This window comes from Coregonus clupeaformis, chromosome 9, assembly GCF_020615455.1.
Source record: "Coregonus clupeaformis isolate EN_2021a chromosome 9, ASM2061545v1, whole genome shotgun sequence".
Lineage (NCBI taxonomy): Eukaryota > Metazoa > Chordata > Actinopteri > Salmoniformes > Salmonidae > Coregonus > Coregonus clupeaformis.
The window spans coordinates 28,952,996-28,973,179 of NC_059200.1; the positions used below are offsets into that span (position 1 = coordinate 28,952,996).

General features: G+C 41.9%; 2 protein-coding genes across 4 annotated transcripts; both read right to left on the reverse strand.

The window, feature by feature from the left end:
• Positions 1-1,160: 1,160 nt before the first annotated feature.
• On the reverse strand, positions 1,161-10,306 carry LOC121574383 (PDZ and LIM domain protein 2-like). Of its 3 annotated transcripts, XM_041887002.2 has the most exons (7): positions 10,232-10,306; positions 9,641-9,795; positions 9,370-9,516; positions 3,108-3,292; positions 2,738-2,880; positions 2,466-2,571; positions 1,161-2,203 (listed from the first exon to the last, which is right to left on the reverse strand). In XM_041887002.2, exons 4-7 carry the CDS (start codon positions 3,161-3,163, stop codon positions 2,044-2,046), a joined length of 465 nt encoding a protein of 154 aa, XP_041742936.1. In that variant the 5' UTR covers positions 3,164-3,292; positions 9,370-9,516; positions 9,641-9,795; positions 10,232-10,306; the 3' UTR covers positions 1,161-2,043. The 3 variants fall into 3 exon arrangements, 2 of the variants coding, with proteins under 2 accessions (XP_041742936.1, XP_041742934.1); XR_006002182.2 differs by lacking the exon at positions 3,108-3,292 and having other exon boundaries at positions 1,164-2,203; positions 9,366-9,516; XM_041887000.2 differs by lacking the exon at positions 3,108-3,292 and having other exon boundaries at positions 1,165-2,203.
• A 4,576-nt stretch (positions 10,307-14,882) lies between these two features.
• Positions 14,883-19,637, reverse strand: LOC121574208 (E3 ubiquitin-protein ligase NEURL3-like). Its single transcript, XM_045222687.1, has 3 exons — positions 19,535-19,637; positions 15,140-15,643; positions 14,883-14,950 (listed from the first exon to the last, which is right to left on the reverse strand). Exons 1-3 carry the CDS (start codon positions 19,635-19,637, stop codon positions 14,883-14,885), a joined length of 675 nt encoding a protein of 224 aa, XP_045078622.1.
• Between the last annotated feature and the right edge of the window lie 547 nt (positions 19,638-20,184).

Sequence of the window (20,184 nt, forward strand, 5' to 3'; positions counted from 1 at the left end):
CAAATTGAAACTGTGGGGGAACCCCAATAAGTTATTTGAAGAACCCTTTAAAAGGGTTATTCAAAGAACCCCTTTTAATGGATCCTCAAATAACCTTTTGAAGAACCTTTTGGGATTCATTTTTTAACTACCCCCTCCTCTCCTCTATTATTATTATTATTATTATTATTAATAATAATAATAATACCAATAATGCATATTATAATAATAATATGCATAACAATTACAACAATAACACACTATTTTAGTTGTCAGTGTTTATTATGATTTTAGTGGCAAAGCAGGCTTAAAAAATCAAAAGTTAAACTCCCAGCAGAGCCCAAGTCCAATGGGTATATCCTCTGGTGTGTTGATGTTGATGTGCTGATGTCCTCCGTATCCATAGCCAGAATGATTTTGCAGTGCATGGTGATCGAACAGGGTGTAGGGAGGGTGAAGTCTGGCAATCCAAATAATTGTAATTATACAGATGATTAACAAAACATGCATATGTCATTATTCATACCTTGGTTTTTGTGGTAAATGTGAATGAAAAAAACTGTTTTCATACACATACCTTGTCCATAATGTAGAGGCCTATGGGATATTCAATGAAGAGGTAAGGGAGGAGGATGGTAAATGCGATCTGCATAACATACCAATACCAATTGACATACCTTTGTATGCCTCCTTGTCTGTATACCTGCAGACACAGACACAAAAGAGGGCAGTTCAGTCATCTGCACCCAATACAACTAGCCTTCAACATATTCTTATAGCCTATATATTCTTACCTCTTTGTTGATTGATATCCATTGAATTGTGTCAATTTTCTGTTTTAGAAAGATTTGCACAAATATGAAAATATAGATGGTATCATCATAAAACAATATCAATTTAGATCATACAAGGGACAAATCCTACCTTAAATTGAGACCTTTACATTTCAGTTAAGTGCCTGCACCTGCTATCCTTTCAAATTTAAATCCAAATGTTTCAGTTGGGCAGTTAGGTTCCTGCAAGAACCCTCACCAACAAAGAAGGTTCATTGATGAACCCCACCTCCTATGGGGTTCTTGGAAGAACCTTTTGGAGGCAATCTTCAGTGCCAAGAACCTTAAGAACTTTGAGGATCTTAGAAGAACTCTGTTTGAACCCCTAATTTTTAGAGTGTATATGCAAATCACAGAAATGAAAACAGGTATGATCTCTCTCTCTCTCTCATTTATCTTTTTATTCTCCCTCTCCTTCAATCTGTCAAGACACTGCTAGACCAGTTTAAAAGTCTGTACCAGAGAAGGTACATTTTGACTGTTGGAAGAGGACTGAATTGCCTCTTTGCAAAAAACAAACAAAAAAAAACCCAATCATGGTTGGAGTTCTAAAGCGATCTCACAGTACAAGAAAAATATATTCTCAGTGTTATCCTGGAAACCCAATTGCCGGTTATGATTGATGCTTGAGGCATTCTGTATTGAAAGAGGTGGTTTATAATCATTCTGGATTCCTGCCCCTGCTGAATGTCCATCTTCCACATATACTTTCAGGGCTTTCTTATATCTCTCATGCAAATGACTCACCTCTTATTCAAAGGAGAGATCACTTTATTGTAATTTACATAATAACAGCATGATTTCTACTCAGATCATTCTATTTAAACTCATCAACTTACATAACAATGTAATATAACAGCCCAATATCTACAATAAATTCATAGCATGGTTACACATAATTAAATTATGTAGTTATCATAATACGATCGTTCATACACACTTTGGGTAAACTAACTCAGGCAGCAAATGTGTAGAGGTTGCCCCCTACTGCACACAAAATAATACACTAACAAATACATTTGACAAGGTTGTCCCCTCTCTCAAGCACAAGTAAAGCACATCATGTGTCTATGGTTTGGTCTGACAACAAGTAGCCTATGGATTATCATTGTAAAATGTGTCTATTCTGTGGGGAGATGGTGGTGGTAGTAGTATATTATATTTCTCAGAAGGCTAGAACCATGGCTGCTGTGTTGTAGCTCTGAGAGAAGGATCTGGGTCTTGGTAAGGCTTATCCAGTCCTCTGATATCTCTGGAGTGCATGTTTCCCAAAGTAGAGCTCTGTATCCACCCAGAAGTGGCCCTTCTTAAGCAGGCTCAGCCCACAATCCCTGCAGGTGAAACACTCCTGGTGTCTGTGATGCCCCTCTCTGATCTTGACGGCTTGAGTGCTGCAGAGAAAGGAACTCCATTACCATCACAGTCAATGGCACAGAAGATAAAATATTTACCCAGCTGCATGGATCTCAGAATGATACAGTACAGCATGCAACGTTACATTGACAGTTTGTACATTGAGATTAACTCTGTGTGAAAGCATCCGCTGGAAAAGCTCAAGTAAAAAAAATATAATACTTGGCGACTAGATCATGGCACACCCTGAGAAGAAAGTAAATATTTTACTGGAGACCAATAGCAGAGTCATATTCTTACATGAGAGTTCCACAGCTTTCACATGTGCGGAACCTCTGCACTCTCAACAGGGAGGGGTTGCTGGGTGGCCGTGTTGAAGGATTTTCTTGGGTACACAGGGCCACATCTGAACACACACATAGACCGCAGACAAAAGGAGAATCAGTCCTCTGCTCTGCCTAAATGTTTCACATTATTATTAACTCTGTCTCTGTATGTCCAAAATGGTAAAAGAAACCGGGATCTGAAGTGAATGCTACATTTTCTATAAATTGTAACGTGGAAAGACTAACTTCTACTGTCTTCCTCCAGCACCTCCTGTATCAAGTGGAAGGTGTTGGACTGGCGAGGGTCTGTGGGTGTCTCTCTCCTGCCCTGGATTCTCTGGTAGACCTCAGAGTCCAGAAGAAGATGCCTCTGCCTGGGGACTTCACAACTGTGACAAATGGCAGGGAGCGAAGAATAATGATGCAATTATGACATTTGTCATAAACTATGTACAGATGCCTTACCTTTAGGTACTAAAAATGCCAACTGTAATTGGAAGTCACCTGTCCCTGCATGGGACAGTATAAAGAGTAGCCACATTGGGCCAGCAAACTGCTTTAATAACAATCTGTTGGCTATGACCTTAAAATCTATTTACTATCCTGAATCAGTCACCTCTTGTTGTTGGGGACATGATCCATCTTCCTGACCACAGGAATCATGGAAGGCATGGTAGGTATGGTAGGAACGGAAGTCAAGGTAGGCAGAACGTTCTGTACAGGGGCTGTGCTGGAATATTGCTGTTTGCTGTAGTTCTCATTACTCTCTGGACTGGCTTCTAAACCTTACGATACAACAATCTGGAGACAATATTAAATACTTAAAAATATATTGTTGAATGCTTTCTAAACTGCCTATAGCTGCTTCAATATGTATTGAGTATAATCATATACACTACTAGTAAAAAGTTTTAGAACACCTACTCATTCAAGGGTTTTCCGTTTGTCTCTGCTCAAATAAGCAAAGACAAACGACAGTCCATCATTACTTTAAGACATGAAGGTCAGTCAATACAGAACATTTCAAGAACTTTGAAAGTTTCTTCAAGTGCAGTCGCAAAAACCATCAAGCGCTATGATGAAACGGGCTCTCATGAGGACCGCCACAGGAATGGAAGACCCAGATTTACCTCTGCTGCAGAGGATAAGTTCATTAGAGTTACCAGCCTCAGAAATTGCAGCTCAAATAAATGCTTCACATAGTTCAAGTAACAGACATATCTTGACATCAACTGTTCAGAGGAGAATGTGTGAATCAGGCCTTCATGGTTGAATTGTTGCAAAGAAACCACTACTAAAGGACACCAATAATAAGAAGAGACTTGCTTGGACCAAGAAACACGAGCAATGGACATTAGACCAGTGGTAATTGGTCCTTTGGTCTGGAGTTAAAATGTGAGACTTTTGGTTCCAACCGTTGTTTCTTTGTGAGACACGGTTTGGGTGAATGGATGATCTCTGCATGTGTATTTCCCACTGTAAAGCATGGAGGAGGAGGTGTTATGGTGTGGGGGTGCTTTGCTGGTGACACTGTCTGTGATTTATTCAGAATTCAAGGCACACTTAACCAGCATGGCTACCACAGCATTCTGCAGCGATACGCCATCCCATCTGGTTTGCGCTTAGTGGGACTATCATTTGTTTTTCAACAGGACAATAACCCAACACACCTCCAGGCTGTGTAAGGGCTATTTGACCAAGAAGGAGAGTGATGGAGTACTGCATCAGACGACCTGGTCTCCACAATCCCCTGACCACAACCAAATTGAGATGGTTTGGGATGAGTCAGACCGCAGAGTGAAGGAAAAGCAGCCAACAAGTGCTCAGCATGTGGGAACTCCTTCAAGACTGTTGGAAAAGCATTCCAGGTGAAGCTGGTTGAGAGAATGCCAAGAGTGTGCAAAGCTATCAAGGCAAAGGATGGCTATATGAAGAATCTCAAATATAACATATATTTTGATTTGTTTAACACTTTTTTGGTTACTACATGATTCCATATGTGTTATTTCATAGTTTTGATGTCTTCACTATTATTCTACAATGTAGAAAATAGTAAAAATAAAAACCCTTGAATGAGTAGGTGTTCTAAAACTGTTGACAGGTAGTGTGTATGTATATATATATACAGTGGGGAGAACAAATATTTGATACACTGCCGATTTTGCAGGTTTTCCTACTTACAAAGCATGTAGAGATCTGTAATTTTTATCATAGGTACAAAAATCCAGAAAAATCCAGAAAATCACATTGTATGATTTTTAAGTAATTAATTTGCATTTTATTGCATGACATAAGTATTTGATACATAAGAAAAGCAGAACTTAATATTTGGTACAGAAACCTTTGTTTGCAATTACAGAGATCATACGTTTCCTGTAGGTCTTGACCAGGTTTGCACACACTGCAGCAGGGATTTTGGCCCACTCCTCCATACAAACCTTCTCCAGATCCTTCAGGTTTCGGGGCTGTCGCTGGGCAATACGGACTTTCAGCTCCCTCCAAAGATTTTCTATTGGGTTCAGGTCTGGAGACTGGCTAGGCCACTCCAGGACCTTGAGATGCCTCTTACGGAGCCACTCCTTAGTTGCCCTGGCTGTGTGTTTTGGGTCGTTGTCATGCTGGAAGACCCAGCCACGACCCATCTTCAATGCTCTTACTGAGGGAAGGAGGTTGTTGGCCAAGATCTCACGATACATGGCCCCATCCATCCTCCCCTCAATACGGTGCAGTCGTCCTGTCCCCTTTGCAGAAAAGCATCCCCAAAGAATGATGTTTCCACCTCCATGCTTCACGGTTGGGATGGTGTTCTTGGGGTTGCACTCATCCTTCTTCTTCCTCCAAACAAGGCGAGTGGAGTTTGGACCAAAAAGCTCTATTTTTGTCTCATCAGACCACATGACCTTCTCCCATTCCTCCTCTGGTTCATCCAGATGGTCATTGGCAAACTTCAGACGGGCCTGGACATGCGCTGGCTTGAGCAGGGGGACCTTGCGTGCGCTGCAGGATTTTAATCCATAGTTAATCCGTAGTGTGTTACTAATGGTTTTCTTTGAGACTGTGGTCCCAGCTCTCTTCAGGTCATTGACCAGGTCCTGCTGTGTAGTTCTGGGCTGATCCCTCACCTTCCTCATGATCATTGATGCCCCACAAGGTGAGATCTTGCATGGAGCCGCAGACCGAGGGTGATTGACCGTCATCTTGAACTTCTTCCATTTTCTAATAATTGTGCCAACAGTTGTTGCCTTCTCACCAAGCAGCTATTGTCCTGTAGCCCATCCCAGCCTTGTGCAGGTCTACAATTGTATCCCTGATGTCCTTACACAGCTCTCTGGTCTTGGCCATTGTGGAGAGGTTGGATTCTGTTTGATTGAGTGTGTGGACAGGTGTCTTTTATACAGATAACGAGTTCAAACAGGTGCAGTTAATACAGGTAATGAGTGGAGAACAGGAGGGCTTCTTAAATAAAAACTAACAGGTCTGTGAGAACCGGAATTCTTACTGGTTGGTAGGTGATCAAATACTTATGTCATGCAATAAAATGCAAATTAATTACTTAAAAATCATACAATGTGATTTTCTGGATTTTTGTTTTAGATTCCGTCTCTCACAGTTGAAGTGTACCTATGATAAAAATTACAGACCTCTACATGCTTTGTAAGCAGGAAAACCTGCAAAATCGGTAGTGTATCAAATACTTGTTCTCCCCACTGTATATACAGTGAGGGAAAAAAGTATTTGATCCCCTGCTGATTTTGTAAGTTTGCCCACTGACAAAGAAATTATCAGTCTATAATTTTAATGGTAGGTTTATTTGAACAGTGAGAGACAGAATAACAACCAAAAAATCCAGAAAAACGCATGTCAAAAATGTTATAAATTCATTTGCATTTTATTGAGGGAAATAAGTATTTGACCCCCTCTCAATCAGAAAGATTTCTGGCTCCCAGGTGTCTTTTATACAGGTAACGAGCTGAGATTAGGAGCACACTCTTAAAGGGAGTGCTCCTAATCTCAGCTTGTTACCTGTATAAAAGACACCTGTCCACAGAAGCAATCAATCAATCAGATTCCAAACTCTCCACAATGCCCAAGACCAAAGAGCTCTCCAAGGATGTCAGGGACAAGATTGTAGACCTACACAAGGCTGGAATGGACTACAAGACCATCGCCAAACAGCTTGGTGAGAAGGTGACAACAGTTGGTGTGATTATTTGCAAATGGAAGAAACACAAAATAACTGTCAATCTCCCTCGGCCTGGGGCTCCATGCAAGATCTCACCTTGTGGAGTTGCAATGATCATGAGAACGGTGTGGAATCAGCCCAGAACTACACGGGAGGATCTTGTCAATGATCTCAAGGCAGCTGGGACCATAGTCACCAAGAAAACAATTGGTAACACACTACGCTGTGAAGGACCGAAATCCTGCAGCGCCCGCAAGGTCCCCCTGCTCAAGAAGGCACATTTACCGGCCCGTCTGAAGTTTGCCAATGAACATCTGAATGATTCAGAGGAGAACTGGATGAACGTGTTGTGGTCAGATGAGACCAAAATCGAGCTTGGAGGAGGAATGCTGCCTATGACCCCAAGAACAACATCCCCACCGTCAAACATGGAGGTGGAAACATTATGCTTTGGGGGTGTTTTTCTGCTAAGGGGACAGGACAACTTCACCGCATCAAAGGGACGATGGATGGGGCCATGTACTGTCAAATCTTGGGTGAGAACCTCCTTCCCTCAGCCAGGGCATTGAAAATGGGTTGTGGATGGGTATTCCAGCATGACAATGACCCAAAACACACAGCCAAGGCAACAAAGGAGTGGCTCAAGAAGAAGCACATTAAGGTCCTGGAGTGGCCTAGCCAGTCTTCAGACCTTAATCCCATAGAAAATCTTTGGAGCGAGTTGCCAAACGTCAGCCTCGAAACCTTAATGACTTGGAGAAGATCTGCAAAGAGCAGTGCGACAAAATCCCTCCTGAGATGTGTGCAAACCTAGTGGCCAACTACAAGAAACGTCTGACCTCGGTTATTGCCAACAAGGGTTTTGCCACCAAGTACTAAGTCATGTTTTGCAGAGGGGTCAAAAACGTATTTCCCTCATTAAAATGCTAATCAATATATTAACAATTTTGACATGCGTTTTTCTGGATTTTTGTTGTTGTTATTCTGTCTCTCATTGTTCAAATAAACCTACCATTAAAATTATAGACTGATCATGTCTTTGTCAGTGGGCAAACGTACAAAATCAGCAGGGGATCAAATACTTTTTTCCCTCACTGTATATATATATATATATATATATACAGTGGGGAAAAAAAGTATTTAGTCAGCCACCAATTGTGCAAGTTCTCCCACTTAAAAAGATGAGAGAGAAATCACATTGTAGTATTTTTAATGAATTTATTTGCAAATTATGGTGGAAAATAAGTATTTGGTCACCTACAAACAAGCAAGATTTCTGGCTCTCACAGACCTGTAACTTCTTCTTTAAGAGGCTCCTCTGTCCTCCACTTGTTACCTGTATTAATGGCACCTGTTTGAACTTGTTATCAGTATAAAAGACACCTGTCCACAACCTCAAACAGTCACACTCCAAACTCCACTATGGCCAAGACCAAAGAGCTGTCAAAGGACACCAGAAACAAAATTGTAGACCTGCACCAGGCTGGGAAGACTGAATCTGCAATAAGTAAGCAGCTTGGTTTGAAGAAATCAACTGTGGGAGCAATTATTAGGAAATGGAAGACATACAAGACCACTGATAATCTCCCTCGATCTGGGGCTCCACGCAAGATCTCACCCCGTGGGGTCAAAATGATCACAAGAACGGTGAGCAAAAATCCCAGAACCACACGGGGGGACCTAGTGAATGACCTGCAGAGAGCTGGGACCAAAGTAACAAAGCCTACCATCAGTAACACACTACCCGCCAGGGACTCAAATCCTGCAGTGCCAGACGTGTCCCCCTGCTTAAGCCAGTACATGTCCAGGCCCGTCTGAAGTTTGCTAGAGTGCATTTGGATGATCCAGAAGAGGATTGGGAGAATGTCATATGGTCAGATGAAACCAAAATATAACTTTTTGGTAAAACTCAACTCGTCGTGTTTGGAGGACAAAGAATGCTGAGTTGCATCCAAAGAACACCATACCTACTGTGAAGCATGGGGGTGGAAACATCATGCTTTGGGGCTGTTTTTCTGCAAAGGGACCAGGACGACTGATCCATGTTAAGGAAAGAATGAATGGGGCCATGTATCGTGAGATTTTGAGTGAAAACCTCCTTCCATCAGCAAGGGCATTGAAGATGAAACGTGGCTGGGTCTTTTAGCATGACAATGATCCCAAACACACCGCCCGGGCAACGAAGGAGTGGCTTCGTAAGAAGCATTTCAAGGTCCTGGAGTGGCCTAGCCAGTCTCCAGATCTCAACCCCATAGAAAATCTTTGGAGGGAGTTGAAAGTCTGTGTTGCCCAGCAACAGCCTCAAAACATCACTGCTCTAGAGGAGATCTGCATGGAGGAATGGGCCAAAATACCAGCAACAGTGTGTGAAAACCTTGTGAAGACTTACAGAAAACGTTTCACCATAATTTGCAAATAAATTCATAAAAGATCCTACAATGTGATTTTCTGGAAAAAAAATTCTCATTTTGTCTGTCATAGTTGACGTGTACCTATGATGAAAATTACAGGCCTCTCTTATCTTTTTAAGTGGGAGAACTTGCACAATTGGTGGCTGACTAAATACTTTTTTCCCCCACTGTGTATATATATATATATATATATATATATATATATGAATTCATATCAGAAATATATAACAAACATCTGTTTCAATAGATCTCTATACAGTAAAGAAAGACACCAACCTACCTACCTGTATATGAGCAGTTTTAGCTGTGGTCTGGAGCTCTTGATGTTGTTCTGAGCCTGCACATGCAGCATACCTGCAGTACTCTCTCCATTTATCTCCATTACGACCCACTCGCATGTTAGCCAGCTCAGCCTTGATTGACACATTCACCTGAGGCCACAGATAGGGAGCGAGCTTGAGAATAGATGCTGATATGTCACTAAATTACGAATGGCTTATGATATCTGTTCATTTGTTTAGTTTGTGTGTCAGGACAGTCTGTATTTGCAGCTACCTTGGTGACAAAGTCAGTGCCCTCCTGAAGTCACTCCCCCCGGAGAGGCGGAAGCCCCATGGAGGAGGTCAATTCAGGGTCACCACTGTCATCAGGGCCACAGGTCAGAGGTCACTGTGGCACCTGGAGAGATGACGCTAAGTAAATCCAGTGACCTGACAAATGCAGATACAGCAAAAGAGGTGGTTACGGCAGCTGAGCGGCCATGCACTTGTGAGATAGGGAGCCTCCACCCAAGAACATCTGTACATGAAGAGATTGTATCTCTGTCAGTAAGTAGACTTACTGGTATACACTAGAGTAATATATAACATACTGTAGAGTCAAAACTTATGCCTGCGGTATTTTACTATAATTTAGACCTATGATATTACTTTTTCAATGTCTGTCTAATAACCCATTGTTATTATTGAAGTGCTGCCCTCCTCTCCCAGATGATTTACAAATGCTTATTGTTAATAGCACAATACTCAAAAGGACAAAACTAATGTAGTCTAAACAACATTAGAGATATGTCAAAGGAATAGCCAATAATTATTTATTTGCCAAATATGAATAGTGCATTTAAATTCAAACAAAGATTAATCTCACCTGCATTGCCATGCCCAGACAGAAAGCTTGCAGACAGCTGAAGACAAATATAAAGAACCACGACCTGTATCCGGGTCTAATCCCTTAGTTGAGAGACTGCCCTGAGCCAATTAGGGAATTGATGACGTGCAGGATCACTTACAGAGTGTGATAATGCCGCGTTCATGAACTAGTCGGAACTAGGATACTCGGAAATGTCCTACATGTTGATTCGTTGAACATGGCACTAGTATAATACATGTCGGACATTTCCGAGTTTCCTAGTTCCGACTAGAACATGAACGCGGCAGGCTGCTACTCTGTCCGGTGTGCGTCTCCAGTTTAGCTCAATAGCATCAGTAAGTGTGAGTGAATAAAACTAAAACAATACAAAAGGGAAAAGAGGGTACCGAAATGGAAAATGCCTATCTGTTAACAGAAATGTTTTAATGAAATGTGCGAGTTACTTTCGTCGTCACTAATTGGCACAATGGGGAGGGGGCTGATCATTCGTGGTGGACGACATGTTTTCTGTTGCTTTGTTACATTTTGACAAAATGAACTTGCTGTTTTTTCCAGAATATAGTAGGCTATGAATAACATTTCCTTAGGGCTATCGAAAGTGACCTTGCTGATAGCTACTTTATTGAGGAAAAAAGTACTTACTATGACTGTGATATGTTGTTGTCCTACCTAGCTATCTTAAGATGTAAGTCACTCTGGGTAAGAGCGTCTGCTAAATTATTAAAATGTAAATAAAAATAAAAAGAACGGTGTACCTTTGAAGATAAATTCACTTTTATTTACATGTGGATTTATTTATCATTTAGTGAAACAATTAACACATCTGTACATTGACAAAGTAAAGGCCTACAGTACATCAAGTAGTTGCCTATTCATATCACAAAACATAGCCTGGGCCTGTTATTTAAGTGATATTGTAAACTGGGTGGTTCGAGCCCTGAATGCTGATTGGCTGACAGCTGTGTTATATCAGACAATATACCACAGATAAGACAGAACATTTATTTTTACTGCTCTAATTATGTTGGTAACCAGTTTATAATAGCAATAAGGCACCTCGGGGGTTTGTGATATATGGCCAATATACCATGGCTAAGGGCTGTTTCAAGGCACGCTGCGTTGCGTCGTGCTTAAGAACAGCCCTTAGCCGTGGTATATTGTCCATATACCACACCTCCTCAGGCCTTATTGCTTAAATGCCCTCAAAGCCAGTGTTTGGAGGATATATTGGCACAGGTGTTATTAGGCCCGAGATTAAGTCAAGGGCCTGCAAACCGTGCCTTCGGAAAGTATTCAGACCCCTTGACTTTTTCCACATTTTGTTAGGTTACAGCCTTATTCTAAAATTGATTAATTCAAAATGTTTCCTCATCAATCTACACACAATACCCCATAATGACAAAGCAAAAACAGGTGAACCTTCGCCCCAGTCTGAGGTCCTGCGTGCTCTGGAGCAGGTTTTCATCAAGGATCTCTCTGTACTTTTCTCCGTTCATCTTTGCCTCGATCCTGACTAGTCTCCCACTGCCACTGAAAAACATCCCAAACAGGCTATGTGCCTTTTACTGAGGAGTGGCTTCCGTCTGGCCACTCTACCATAAAGGCCTGATTGGTAGAGTGCTGCAGAGATGGTTGTCCTTCTGGAAGGTTCTCATATCTCCACAGAGGAACTCTGGAGCTCTGTCAGAGTGACTATCGGGTTCTTGGTCACCTCCCTGACCAAGACCCTTCTCCCCTGATTGGTCAGTTATGCCGGGCGGCCACCTCTAGGAAGAGTCTTGGTGGTTCCAAACTTCTTCCATTTAAGAATGATGGAGGCCACTGTGTTCTTGGGGACCTTCAATGCTGCAGAAATGTCCCCTGTAGCTCAGTTGGTAGAGCGTGGCCCTTGCAACGCCAGGGTTGTGGGTTCGTTTCCCACGGGGGGCCAGTATGAAAATGTATGCACTCACTAACTGTAAGTCGCTCTGGATTAGAGCGTCTGCTAAATGACTAAAATGTAAATGTAAATGTTTTGGTACCCTTCCCCAGACCTGTGCCTCGACACAATCCTGTCTCGGAGCTCTACGGACAATTCCTTCGACCTCATGGCTTGGTTTTTGCTCTGAAATACACTGTCAACTGCGGGACCTTATATAGACAGGTGTGTGCCTTTCCAAATCATGTCCAATCAATTGAATTTACAAGGTGGACTCCAATCAAGTTGTAGAAACATCTCAAGGATGATCAATGTAAACAGGATGCACCTACAGAGGGTAGTGCGTACGGCCCAGTACATCACTGGGGCCAAGCTTCCTGCCATCCAGAATCTATATACTAGGAGGTGTCAGAGGAAATCCCAAAGAATTGTCAAAGACTCCAGTCACTCAAGTCATAGACTGTTCTCTCTGCTACCGCACGGCAAGCAGTACCAGAGCGCCAAGTCTAGGACCAAAAGGCTCCTTAACAGCTTCTACCCCCAAGCCATAAGACTGCTGAACAATTAATCAAATGGCCACCCGGACTTTGTTTTTACACTGCTGCTACCCGCTGTCTATTAAAACATTTACATTTATGTCATTTAGCAGACGCTCTTATCCAGAGCGACTTACAGTTAGTGAGTGCATACATTTTTCATACTGGCATATTATCTATGCATAGTCACTTTACCCCTACCTACATGTACAAATTACCTCGACTAACCTGTACCCCCGCACTTTTACTCGGTACCGGTACCCCCTGTATATAGCCTCGTTGTTGTTATTTTATTGTGTTACTTTTTTGGGGGGGGGGGGACTTTAGTATATTGGGTAAATATTTTGTTAACTCTTTCATGAACTGCATTGTTGGTTAAAGGCTGTATTGGGTGCATGTGACAAATAAAGTTTGATTTGATTTGACCTGAGCTCAATTTCGAGTCTCATAGCAAGGAGTCTGAATACTTATGGGGTATTCTGTGTAGATTGCTGAGGATTACAATAAAAAATTAAAAAATTAGAATAAGGCTGTAATGTAACAAAATGTGGAAAAAGTCAAGGGGTCTGAATACTTTCCGAAGGCACTGTATCCTCCAAACACCTGCTTCGAGGGCATTATCACTTTTACACAAGGGGTAACCAACATATTCAAATTATTTACATATTTTCATTGAAAACATTATTTAGATGAATTTATTCATACTATTTCATCCTTCCACAAGATATAGTCCCGACACAAATCTAGGGTTGCTACCCAAGCCAGCTGGTCGTTCGTTCTATCGGTTCGGTTGCCAGAGACGCGACCCAGTCATTAAGTATTTTTGTTCTGTATCTATGGGTTCTTTTGCCACACTGGCTGGCAATGTTCTTATCCCTTGCTTGCTAGCTAGCCAACTATGGCTAATTTACGGTCACGTCAAACAGTGCAGCCAGAATAACAACAAAGTAGCTGCATTTGCATTTGTTTAAGCTGTTTTCTAGTAACATTTATTTTGATACATCCATAACAATGAGCTAATGATGCACGATTTTACCTGGCATAGAAAATGTGCTCTCTCATCAGGACACTGTTGTTCAAAGGAGCTAGCCAACAATACAGCTAACACAATCACTTCAAACTGAAGCTGGAAAGACTGTAAACTAGCTGCACTTCGTTTCATTTTACCAGTTTTCTTTTGACATTTCTTTGTATATATACATAAAAATGATGCTGATTCATGATTTCGACTGGCTGAGAAAATCTTCCTGCCTGTCTGTCTCATCCCGACCCCTAGAAGTTCATTACTATGGGACAACTGGAGATCGTATTTTAATGCTGAAACAATGTTGCAAATGTCAGGGAGACAGACAGCAAGGTTTATACAAATCTCCGCTTTTGAAAACCAATTGCTACTCTAAAAGAAATGGGAGATAATGTGATCTATGCTTTTATAGTTGAGATCAAGTTTATAAATTGTCTGGCTGGGCTGATGAGACAGTGGATTGCACAGTGAGATAGAACAGAGTAAATAGGCATTTCAAGGTCAGCTTTAACCGGTGGTAACTTGTGGAATAGAAACCGTCTGGAATGCGGTTTTAACCAATCAGCGTCCAGGATTAGACCCACCCATTGTATAAAGGCCTACACAACATAAACAACAGTAAAAAAGGTATTGTTTTAAGAACGTAAGGAAAATGTTAACATTATTATGTACAAATATAATGCTGCTTTGATAATGTTTGCTTTTCTCCCTCCTTTCAATTTGTGTCAGTCAACTTTCTGCCCACCTGTCCTCGCTGTCTGAGCTGTCGCTATCTGATTGACAGGCGACACAGTGGGCAGGTTCCGAACTCGGCGGTGACGCGCACTGCGCAGCAATAACACATGCAGCGGTGCCCACAGGGGAGGACCTCAGAAGCTCTCAAGGATAGACACACAGCGCAAACTTCAGCCAAGTCACACTCTACAGTGTAGGATAGATAAACAGCAAGAAAAAACAAGACAGAAGTTGCCAAGAGAACTACATGGTAAATAGACAACAGTACCTTTAAAGAACAAGGTCAACAGAAATCCATATTATTCTGAACATTGAAATGAAACTGTATTATAACCATATACATTTTATTGCTTCACACTCCCCAGCCTAAATGACTTTAAGAATGCAGTTGGTTACTAACCTGGAGAAGAGTGCATCTGTTTGGTAGTGATAGGGTCAGTAGGGAGCCTGTTGCCCCGAGGGGTGCAACAGGGATGACCCTTGTTCACACACATGCAGCTGTCCTCATAAGACACAGAGGGAGGAGGAGGGACAGGGCAAGACCTCCGCATATGAAATATTTTTTTCTTCTTTGATCCTGAGGGATGGGAGAATAACATAAAGCACTGATCAGTTAAGGAGTATTGTGATACAATCTGTTGCAAAATAGATTTTTACATTTGATCAACCAAGAAATTCACCAAATGCCTCACCCAATAAGAGCACAGCTCTGGTCTGCCCGTAGACATCTATAACAGCCCAGAGGGGGCTTCTCACATCCACCCCCTTCAGGAGCAGGTACTTCACACGGTTTGGCCCCTCGTACACCAGCACCCCTTGAGGGGTCACCCAGAAGCGGAGCTCTGCCCCTGGCATGTTGAGGCTGGAGGGCACGGGGGCTGCCCAGTACCCGTAGGTGGTGGCGAGGTCAGGGATGGCCATGGCAGGGGGGAAGAGTGGCCCACAGGAGGAGGGGGGAATGGAAGTGAAGCCCAGCCGCAAAGCTCCATTCCAGTGCTGGTCACAAAGCTCCACCCGCAGATGTATCTTCTCCTGGATCCTGACTGGACGACTGCTGAATGTCAGACCATTCTGGAAGGTCTCCCTGGCCCTCTCCACATACCTACCTCCCAGACCCAGACACACCTGGGTCCCTAATACCCCTGTATGGAAGGACAGGGGCCCCAGACAGTGACGCCCATGGGTTGGACAAAACTCTAAAGGGAGGGAGGAAAATTATTTTTAATGGTGGTTTATAATGTTTTGTTGACAATAGCTGACATTTACCTGACAAGTCTACTTTCCTTTAGAAAACTTTAAGATAACAGAGGTTTAAACATTCTCGCAGATTGCAGACAAGTCAAGACAAGTGTGAAGATCAAGTTTATGGGTTTCTTGTGCTTAATACCTTTATCACATTTAATACACTTTATTCTTTATTTTATGGTCTTGACTACACTGAAGCCACAATGTCCTTGAGTTTATGGTTTTATACCGAAGAGCTCACTGATCCTTTAGTTTCATTATCACTTGCTAAATTCCAAACGTTATATCAATGATTCACTTGTAGAAAAAAGAAGGAAGGGAAGCACTGCTTAGGTACACGATAGTAGGCTTTTGTAGACAGAAGGGGTACATTTGTCATCAAAAATAGAGGACCAAGGCACTCTTCATATAATTAATTAAAATGCCTTTATTTTTATGACATGTTCAATGGAAACAAAGATTAAAACCTCTGACGATAATATAATAAGATATAATAACACAATGTCCTCTTTTGAACAGCATTTTCCAATCAACCCTGATTTGAAGAGGGAATGGTTACAGAATTCATTGGACAACACCTAGTAAGCAATACTATACACATTAGAAAGTGAAATAGATATGTTATCAAAAAGGCAAATCAAGGCTAGAAGCATCAGAGCCCCTAGAAAATTAGTTCTAACCTTGAATATGACTGGGCAAAGTGGTGAGAATAGGAGAGCCATCTTTTTTATAGTACATTAGATCACATCAAACATGGACCACAGCAGTTTAAACATAGCAGAGGGCAAGAATGCAATATGTCTACTAGTAGATGACAGCAAAGGGACCTCTCACGACCCTACAGGAAAAGTGAGAAATCAATATCTTCATTTAAACCAGGGTACTTAGTGGCCTGTAGTTTGTAAATCCAAAAATGTTCCCTTTATTGTAGCTGTTTAAGACAGTCCCCTTTTCTAATTGAGGCCAGAACATGTTCAATACCCATAGCTTGTAGGGAGGCAGGGTTACCATGGTGTAAGGACTTGTAATGCTTTGCCGTGGGGTAGTCTTTGTTGACTACCGGTATTGCGTACTTGTGTTCCGCTAAGCGGTCTTGAAGGCGTTTCTTTGTGATTATTTACATTATTGTATGCAAACCATTTCTAGGAAACATCCTCCTGGTAACCTGCTGCACATGATTAAGAAGGTCCCGTGGGAAGAAAGTTTTCTATAGGCCTAATGAAATTGATGTTATAATTAGTGTACTGCATATTATGACTCCACAAACATTCCGATATCTGCGCTTGTATGGTATTACCTGGATGCATTTCACAGCAGCTTTCATTAAATAATTTGGTCTCTTATTATTACTTTTGCAGATTTAGAATTGGATGTTCATTTTATACCTGCACCATCTACACACACACAACAATGGGAATCTATGTATTGTTGTTAACCTCATCTCACATAGATTACCATTTCATTTTAGAATAGCAATTTTTGTTTGTTTGTTTTTACTAATGATGTGTATATACCCTAGATCACTGACACCGAGCAACCATTTTAGTACTCCTCCTCCATTGTAAACATTTTTATTTTGGAAGCTATTAAAATGGATTCAATAATGACCTACACACGTTGTTTTTGAAAAGTATATTCTATTGCAGACACCTCAATGCTTATGTTTAAATTATATTATATATATTGGGGCGGCAGGTAGCTTAGTGGTTAAGAGCGTTGTGCCAGTAACCGAAAGGTCGCTGGTTCTAATCCCCGAGCCGACTAGGTGAAAAATCTGTTGATGTGCCCTTGAGCAAGGCACTTAACCCTAATTGCTCATGTAAGTCGCTCTGGATAAGAGCGTCTGCTAAAATGTAAATGTAAAATATTGTTATTATGGCTTAGGATAAATAGACTCGTTCAAAAAGAAACTACACCGATAATGTTTACAGCATAGATATTAAACTGATATATTGTCTATGGTTTATACACCGGGCATCATAAACATCACATGGAGTTCCTGTATCCCTGCAGTTTTACTCTCTAGAAAACATGCAGATTAGTTAACTTAGTCCTTTTTGTGCAAAACAGTAGATATATTGTTGAAAAAGAAAATAGTTGTACTTTCAAAAAAAAAGAAATCTGTACATGTGTTATATCTGTCTATACATATGTTGATGAACACATCCAAATGTGAATAATATGAATATTGATCCTACTGTTCTTATTCTCCATGGAGTCTTCAGACAGGACTGGTACAGTAGCAGGGCAGCAGTGATGTTGGCTTGTCTTAGTGTGACAGGTGTTTATAGTTTTGTTTTGAGACGAAAAAACCTCTTCAGTTTAAGGTTGGGGGAGTGGCATGAAAACAGAGCCTCACCTACCCACTCTTCTCCGCCCCAACCCCTCCTCTATCATGTTTGGTTTTTGCTCAGCAAAATTACTTTGCAAAATGTCTGCTATTACTGTTTTATATTATTTCTGCAATGAAGAAGAGGAGTTGTATCATGGATAAAAATCTATTTAAATTACAGGTTGTAATGCAACAAAATAGGAAAAACGCCAAGGGGGGTGAATACTTTTGCAAGGCACTGTACCACAATAATCATGATGTATGTTTTTGACAATTCCTGACAGACTTTTTTTATTCACTAGTTTTATCTTAATGTATACAGCATTTAGATAAAATGGGGCGATACAGAATTTAAATGGAGCTGTGAAGGGCCATTATGATGTGTTTGCTGTGTTCTGTGCTCTGACCTGAGACAGAGGCAATACAGACAGCACAGTTAAACACACCAGAACAACCTTCAGTGGCTATCAAATCTTGAACCTGTCTTCAGATGAAAGAGCCAAGCTTGTTCACACACTAAACATGACACGCAACCAGGTAAAGGTACTGTACTGTGTACTAAACATGACACGCAACCAGGTAAAGGTACTGTACTGTAGATAGCATCAACACTTACACAGAGTCATTAATGAATGATAGTCAAACATCCTACTGGGTCCAGAAGTAATTTCAACGTCAAGTTGAAATGACCTGGAAACAATGTTGATTCAACCAGTCTTTGCCCAGTAGGATCCTTTCAGTTTCAAATTTACTCAGTATGACTGTCTAACACAAACAACAGTGCCAATAGATAGATCCATAAAACATCAGCTGACTTTAGTGATATGAAATCATGAGTACTGATTTCCTGTAAACTGAGACGGCTTCAGTTCAAGTAAATCTGTTTGCTGCATGTCCCCACATAACTTAGTCTGTCACACTTACACTCATTTTATCCCCATAAATAGTTACAGAGCCTCTGGAAACTGGTTTGTTGCATGGCCCCTTGAGAAACTGTAAAAAAATAAAATAAAATAAAAAGAGGTGGGAAGGAATACAGTGTTGGGGGTGCTACAGGCTATACTGGGTGGGGGTCGGGATGTGCGGGCGGCTCGGACTGGCTGAGTGGTCTGGCCAATCTACTGGTCACTCTTTATTCAAAACAAAGGATCTTTGTGGCGGGTGGATGGGTTGGGCGACACGGATGGCTCAGGCCGGCGGCACGTCTTGGACCCTGCCATTTTTTGCCAGCGTCATATGGAAGCATTGGGATATGCGTGCACATGGAGTTGTGTGAGGGAGGGGCGGACATGTGTCTAGGCGGGTGGGCGTGTGTATGCTTGTCCGCGCGCATGGTCACTTCCTACCCTAACCACGCACAGTTCGCCACTGAGTGTGTTGTTGACTAAACATGTTTTACTAGCCTGAGTTATAATACTCTTCAATTTTACAAAAATTCAAATTATTTGTGTGATTGGTGTAGGCTTACCTTCCTTGGGGGCTTCCGATTCGAGATCGGATCCGAACGTACCTGCACTTACATCCTCTGTTCTGTCTCCCTGTCTGGTTGCTTCTACCTCAGAGCTCCCACCCTCATCAGACTGCGAGGCTGTCTGAGACTCCGGCCCATTCATCATCCATGATGGATACTACGGCTGGCTCGGGTCCATCGGCCCCACCGCCCTTCGGCCCTCGAGGGGTTTGCGAAACCACTCGAGGCGAAAGAACGGCAGGACCTCCTCAGCCATTGCACCAGCTGTCGTCATCGGCAGTTCTATGGTAAGAAACATCATGGTTCCTGGGGCAAAAACCCTCTGCTATCCTGGAGCACGAGTACAGGACATTACAAGGCTGCTTCCGACCGTTCTATGACAGCTGCCGGGAGCTGACACTGTTTTAGTCCATGTGGGGTCAAACAACATTAGGAGGGCTAGCTCGGAACGTCTGAAAATTGATTTTAAAGAACTGATTCTAGCTCTGAAAGATTCCAAAAAGCAGCCAAGTCTGGTACCATCGTTCGGCCGCGGGTGTGAAAGATTCAGCAGGCTACTGGCATTACACATCTGGCTAAAATATTACTGTAGCTCTGCTGGAATCACTTTTATAGATAACCTTGAAACAGAAGAAGCCCAGCTGCAAATGTACATTGTCCCAGGGGTGTTGGCAGACACAATGTAAGTA

Coding starts and splice junctions, on each gene's coding strand:
- LOC121574383 (XM_041887000.2), bottom strand. CDS start 9,512: ATGTGTCAATCAAGGCTGAGCTGGCTAACATGCGAGTGGGTCGTAATG. Junction 2,881..9,369: donor CTAAAACTGCTCATATACAG/GTAGGTAGGTTG, acceptor CATTTGTCACAG/TTGTGAAGTCCCCAGGCAGA. Junction 2,204..2,465: donor GAAAGCTGTGGAACTCTCAT/GTAAGAATATGA, acceptor CTTTCTCTGCAG/CACTCAAGCCGTCAAGATCA.
- LOC121574208 (XM_045222687.1), bottom strand. CDS start 19,637: ATGAATGGGCCGGAGTCTCAGACAGCCTCGCAGTCTGATGAGGGTGGG. Junction 15,644..19,534: donor AACAGAGGATGTAAGTGCAG/GTACGTTCGGAT, acceptor CCCTCCCTTTAG/AGTTTTGTCCAACCCATGGG. Junction 14,951..15,139: donor CAGAGCTGTGCTCTTATTGG/GTGAGGCATTTG, acceptor GTGTCTTATGAG/GACAGCTGCATGTGTGTGAA.